At 53.3% G+C, this 6,501-nt stretch overlaps 1 protein-coding gene across 1 annotated transcript in view; it reads right to left on the bottom strand.

The window, feature by feature from the left end:
* Positions 1-1,163: 1,163 nt before the first annotated feature.
* Positions 1,164-6,501, bottom strand: part of FRMPD3 (FERM and PDZ domain containing 3) — a 33,582-nt gene continuing 28,244 nt past the window's right edge. Inside the window, exons 13-14 of the mRNA XM_009275358.1 lie at positions 4,798-5,619; positions 1,164-4,024 (exon numbers count right to left, since the gene is read on the bottom strand). Coding sequence (XP_009273633.1) covers positions 1,164-4,024; positions 4,798-5,619 — 3,683 coding nt within the window. The remainder of the gene's footprint in view (positions 4,025-4,797; positions 5,620-6,501) is intronic.

Here is a 6,501-nt window from a genome sequence, read left to right as displayed (position 1 = left end):
GATCCCCTCATCCAGATCATTGATAAAGATATGAAACAGAACTGGCCCCGATACCAAGCCCTGGGAAACATCACTTGACTGGCCACCAACTGGATTTAACTCCATTCCCCACAACTCTTTGGGCCCGGCCATCTAGCCAGTTTTTTACCTAGCGAAGAGTACGCCTGTCCAAGCCACGAGCAGTTTCTCCAGGAGAATGCTGCGGGAAATGGTGTCAAAGGCTTTACTAAAGACAACATCCACAGCCTTTCCCTCATCCATTAAGTGGGTCAACTTGTGGTAGAAGGAGATCAAGCTAGTCAAGCAGGACCTGCCTTTCATAAACCCATGCTGACTAGGCCTGATCCCCTGGTTGTCCTGCATGTGCCATGTGATGGCACTCAAAATGATTTGCTCCATAACCTTCCCTGGCACTGAGGCCAGACTGACAGGCCTGTTGTTCCCTGGATCCTCCCTACTCGCACACATTAAGCCCTCGCCTTTTGCACAGGCAGTACCTGTGCTCAGGACTAGGGCATTGGTGCCTAAGCTGTGAGAGTAGAGCCTGCTAGAGTGACCTAGCTCTGCCCCAGGATTATGGCATCCTGCCCATGCTAGGACTACTTCCCAAGCCCTAGCATAGCAGCAGGGACTTGCAACCCAGAGATCCCTTCTGCTGCTAATTACGTTGCATTTGTGGGACAGGAAGACCCTGGAGGCAGAAGAGCTGTTTACGTGGCAAGACATTGGTTTGGCTCCAAACTGCCCAAGTGAAGCCAGGAGATCTCAGCTCAGTTCCTGCTAACTCACTGGCCCACCATACACCGTGACAAAGGTCTTTGCACAAGTGAGGCCCAGAACCACATGAAACCAAACTAGCATGGAGACAGCGTGACTGTGCCCCCCAAGTACCGTCACCGACAAGCCAGCATGGGAGAGCAAGCAGAGCAGCTGCTTGAGACCCCTGATGAGCTGGTTGCGCAACTTGTGACAGGGCATGAATTTACCCTTCAAAACCACCACCAACACAACCATCCATTCTGCAGAGATAAAAGAGCGTCTTGGCTATCGCAAACCCCAGTAGATGTGGGCCTGGAGACACGCATCCTCACCAGACCGATGCGATTTGAGAACCACTAGCACATGGCCCGGCACACATTGGCTTGTTGGTTTTTGTAGCTGGCTTACTTATTGATCAACGTCTTTAGGGAGCGTGTGAGCGTGCTCATGACAGTGGCAACCGTGGCTGACTGGTGGGCGAGCTGCTCCACCGTCTGCTGGTGGCTCAGCGTTCTGGCTGTGGACTCCTCCGCAGCCTTCAGGAGGAAGGTGTAGTTTCTCACCACTTCCTCCACCTTCGTCAGCAGCTCTTGGCGCTGGGACCCCGAGCGCACGATGTACACCAGCCTCACAAACGTCTCGATGAGGCTGCTTAGCACCTGGAAGCTGCTCGTGATGGCAGAGAGCATGTGGGTAGGACTCTTGTCAACGGCTGCCACACGGCGGCAGGATGCCCGAAACTCCTTGAACTTGAGGGCAAGCTCTTGCTTGTACTCAGCCAGCTGGGAGATGTAGGGTTTGCAGTCCCGGACGTCAGGGCTCACCACACACTGCCTCAGGATAGTCAGGAGCTCATTGGTGTCCAGCTGCACTTGCAGAAACCCGTTGGGAAAGCTGTAGGCATGGCCTCGAAGGGTGTTGATCTTTGCCAAGCTCCCCTCAAAACTGGAGGTCCTTAAATCTATTTCCTGGGTCTGACTGTCATTGGGACTGCTGCAGGCTGTTGCATCTAGTACCTGAAGAGTCCTGCTCATGACTGGGACCATCTGATTGTCCAGCTTCATTCCTGGGAGTATCTGCATGGGGATGGAATAGGACAGCTCATCCTTCTCGCTCCCATCATCTGCAACATCGCATTTCCTGTAGTAGAAGCAGTACCGGATGGAGCAGCACTTCTCATCCTCCATATCTTCATCCCGCAGGTCAGCAGGACTTGGATACATCTCTTCTTGGACAGAGAACACTGCTGAACCCTTCTGGTTCTTTTTCTCCTGTGCTATCTGGACATAGGAGGGGCCAGCCACTCCAGAGGCTTCCTGGATTTTGCTCTTCAGAACAGGACAAAGTATGCTGGGCTCAGGCTCTTTCTGGGGGCCTTTCAGCTTGGTTGTATAGATGTTCTGGTAGATGTCAGAGGACAGGGATGTCCTATCAGTCTTATCTATTTCACTGACACTGTAGCGACGCAAGAGCTTCCTGTAGTGTGGAGCACCCATGCACTCCCCCCGGGAAGTGCAAGTTGTCAAACAGGACATGCTGTTCTCTGGATCTGACCGGTAGTCTCTGGACTCTAAACTTGTGGATCGTATCCGCTTGCCTTTGGAAGGGCTGCTCACACTTGTCAACCTAATGGCTTCTGCCTGCTTCTGGTCATCGGTAAGTTTATCCCTCCCTCTCCTCTCCAGTTCTGGCATCACCAACTGGTTAGCAGGTGGCCTCACCCCCCTGCAAATCCGCTTGCAGTCACAGCTGCGCCTTTGCTCCCTAGACATCCCTGGGACTTTTTGCACAGGACTGCTCCTTAGCTGGCAGCTGCAGCGCCCAGGGGCAGGAGGGTGCAGATACTCCTGTGGTGGGAGGTCACCTTTACTCTTTGGCTTGAGCAGCTCTTCAAGGAATTCCAGCTCATACTGCTTCACCTTCTGCAGCTGGGCCTGCCGCTCGTCCGTTTCCTTCTTCAGCCGGGTCGGAAATGTTGCAGAGAAGAGGTTCCTCAATCTGAAAGGAGCTTTTGGAGCTTTGGGTTTAGCTGGGACATCAGCATCTTGTTGGGTCGCCTCCAGGACTTTTTCTACTGTTTTGGAAGGCACAGTGCTGATCTGCAGGCTCTCGGATCTGGGCACCAGCTGGATTGGCCCTTTGGGTTCCTCACTAGTGCTCCTGAAAGTGCTACCAGATGATGGAGAGTGCAGATTACTACTCTCAGCTTTTAAGCTTTTGGCTGAACTTTCCTGTTGCATTTTCTGTCCTTGGTTTGAAGGAGCTGTGTGTTTCTGAAAGATGAGGCTCGTGGCTTCCCCACCTGCCTTCTGACCTATCTCTCCACTTGCGGCTTTTCCTGGAGCATCTCTACTCACTGTTTGCTGGTAGCTTTTAGAGGCAAAAGTCTTACTGGGCATCATTTCCTCACCTGCTGAGGCGAGGTGGAAAGCTTCAGCCTTACTGCCATGAGCTTCTTTAGGACTTGGAGAAACTTCACAGTGCTGCTGTGGAGAGACTTGCTGCTGCTGCTGACAGTTGCATGTTTCTGCAGGTTGTGGACCTCCTTTAAGTTTCAAAGGCTTGCTGCTGGCTGATGCACAGCTGCTGGTACCATTCATGTTCTTGTCTTCTTTTGAGGCTGCTACCACCTGGGGAGCTGAGCCTTTTGCATTTGCCACTTGCTGCAGAGCAGCTGAAATGATGGCTGGAGTTACACCACTTTTTTGATCCAGGAGAAGCTTGGAGCTCAGCTGGACCTCTTTGGGCACCTTCTCTTGTAGATCCTGTGCCTGCTCCCTGGTCGGGGCTGCTGTGGCATGCAGAGATACCTCAAAGGCAGCTTTTGTGTGGCCTGCACCTTTGCATTCAGAGCCTGGCACTGGAGCGCCCCTGTTCTGCTCATTAAGTTGGGGGGTCAGCACTGGCTGGACAGCCAAGGTGTAGCTCCGCTCAGCATGCTGCTGCTCCTGTTTGCTCTTGCAATTGGTAAGGTTGGGGCTTTGGTGAGAGAAAGCTGGCTTCAATGAAGGGCTTGGCTCCTGGCGGCTGAGGGGGTACGGTGAGGTGAGAACAGCCTGGGCAGCACAGCTCTGGATTCGGAAAGGCAAGTCCTTTCTGGCCAGGATGTTTTCTTTGTTGATGTGTTGAGCGAGGAAGTAGGCTGCGTTCTGATGCTGCTTCATAGCAGAGACCATCTCTGAGACATCAGTTAGCTCTGAAGAGTTGGTTTCATGGCCAGAATCCAAGGATGACTCAGGAGTGATGGCAGCCAGGACAATAAGACCTGTGGAGGAACAGAAAGAAAACCGCACGACAACACTCACACCACACTGCTATGCAGAGAAGAGGGGAACTACATGCGGCAGGAGGGTCCCAGGAATGCAGGACACAGTGTCCCATCGGAGAAACTTTAGTGACTTCCCGCAACTAAGAGTTAATGCTTTTAAGATGGCCTGGGCTTAATGGTCCAGGAAAAGGTCCTGGGAAGCTTTCCAGTGTCAGTGATAGCAGAGCTACAGGGACTTGTCTGGAGCAAGAAGGAAAATCAGGCAATAGCTACTCTGCCATAGTGAGTAGGGCAACCAAGGCAGGGAGAGGGATGAAGGACTGTGCTGCCAGCAGGCTGGTCCCAGCGACACCCATGTGACAGCAGGTTTGACCTGTGAAGGGCTCACACACTGCAAAACCTGGGTGGGAACCTGCGAAGACCGAGGGCCGAAGGTACCAGCTGAGTAGGGTCACAGGGAGGAACTCATGCTCACAATATGGGTTTGTTAGTGCCTCACCCCAACATCATGGCACATGGACCATGGCAGATACGGGATAACCAAGAGACTCCTTCAGCCACTGTCAGGGAGAGGAGTCCCACCTCAGCTTCTTAGAAATCTTCTGAGCAGCAGCTTGGCTGCTCCTGCTAGAGCCTGTTGCCACAACTTAGTTTTTACTAGAAGCTGCTCCACAATCACATATAGGATGGGAGAAGGAGACTAAAGGGAAGGAGGTACCATAGGAAAGAAAGGCTATAGGGAAAAAAGAAAGTCACAGCCACTGAAATACCTGCTGTCTGCTGTGGTGGGGGATGCGGACAATCCTCTGAAGCAGCCAGGGCTTCCAGCGCCTGCAGGGTGGAGACCAGGGCATCATCCAGCTCTTGGGCATGGTCTCGGACTGTCCGTGGTTGCACGTTGTCTATCAGTGTGACGGGGATCTCGTCATAGAGGATGCCACAGAGGTGCCGGCCCTGCTCCTGGCTCTGGGCAGCTGCCCGGCGCTTGGGGTCGTCCTCGTCTGAGCTGTTGTCTCGGAAGCCAGGAGGGGGGGCGGCGATGGCGGGGAGCAGGGATGTCGTCTCGTCTTCTTCCTCATCGCTCCCGGGAGGGGGAAGCGACATCAAGTCCACCATATTGTCTCGGACACTGCCGGGCTTGCCCCCCTTGCATGAGGCCAGCCGGCTCTTGATTTTGGCTTGGCAGGACTCGCAGTAGAAGTGTGAGGCATCGCTCCGCAGGTGGGTGTCTATGGTGTGCGCCCTGGCCCTACTTGCATGCCTATCTTGGTCAAGGCCATCCGGGTCGTACTCGTTAGCTGCCCCATTGTAGCCTTGGCCAGAGCTTTTGGAAGTGGGGTCAGATTTGGTCCTGGGACGAGTTTCCTCAAAAAAAATCAGGTTTTCATTGATATCCGTCCTGCTCTCTCTTTCCTTCCTCTGCTCTCGCATGTGCAGGTAGCAAAAGCTGATGAGCTCTGAGTCTGAAGCCCTGGCGGCTGGAGCCCCAGCTGCTCCAGCACTGGTGGCAGAGCCACCCACCAACCCGTTCTCTTTCTTTCCCGTGTGCCCCGCTGTGGCAGGCCGGTGGAGGTTGTGTGCGTTGATGTAATCTAAACCAAAACCATAATAGGCACATTAGCAGCAGCACTCGGGAGAAGGGAAAACAGCATGGGGAAGCTCCTGCTCACCCTGAAGAAGCATCCATGTGCTCTCTGCCCTCCAGCCCTTGGCATGCTGGACTGCAGTGAGACACATGTTCCCTGCGGCACAGCCAGGCCACCTGGCTGGTCTTTTGAAAAAACATCTTCTGCAACCCGCTGGGCCTATCTGCCAATAATGAGTGCAGGAAGAAATGTCCTGCACATGCAGATCATAGAATCATAGAATGGTTTGGGTTGGAAGGGGCCTTTAGAGGTCATCTAGTCCAACCCTCCTGCAGTGAGCAGGGACATCTTCAACTAGACCAGGTTGGTCAGAGTCCCATCCAACCTGACCTTGAATGTTTCCAGGGACGGGGCATCTACCACCTCTCTGGGCAACCTGTTCCAGTGTTTCACCACCCTCAGCATAAAAAAATTATTCCTTGTATCTAGTCTGAATCTACACTCTTCTAGTTTAAAACCATTACCCCTTGTCCTATTGCTGCAGGCCCTACGGTTAAAAGGGTTAAAAGGGTTAAAAGTCTGTCCCCGTCTTTCTTATAAGCCCCCTTTAAGTATTGAAATGCTGCAATAAGGTCTCCCTGGAGCCTTCTCTTCTCCAGGCTAAAACCCCCAACTCTCTCAGCCTGTCCTCCTAGGAGAGGTGTTCCATCCCTCTGATCATTTTTGTGGCCCTCCTCTGGACCCGCTCCACTAGGTCCATGTCTTTCTTGTAGAGGGCTCCAGAGCTGGGTGCAGTACTCCAGGTGGAGTCTCACCAGAGGGGAGTAAAAGGGCAGAATCACCTCCCTTGACCTGCTGGCCACGCTTCTTTTGATGCAGCCCAGGATA

Source organism: Aptenodytes forsteri, unplaced genomic scaffold, assembly GCF_000699145.1.
Source record: "Aptenodytes forsteri isolate BGI_AS27 unplaced genomic scaffold, ASM69914v1 Scaffold143, whole genome shotgun sequence".
Classification (NCBI taxonomy): Eukaryota; Metazoa; Chordata; class Aves; order Sphenisciformes; family Spheniscidae; genus Aptenodytes; species Aptenodytes forsteri.
Note: the sequence above shows the minus strand (reverse complement) of the source record. Positions and strands in the feature narration are given on the sequence as shown.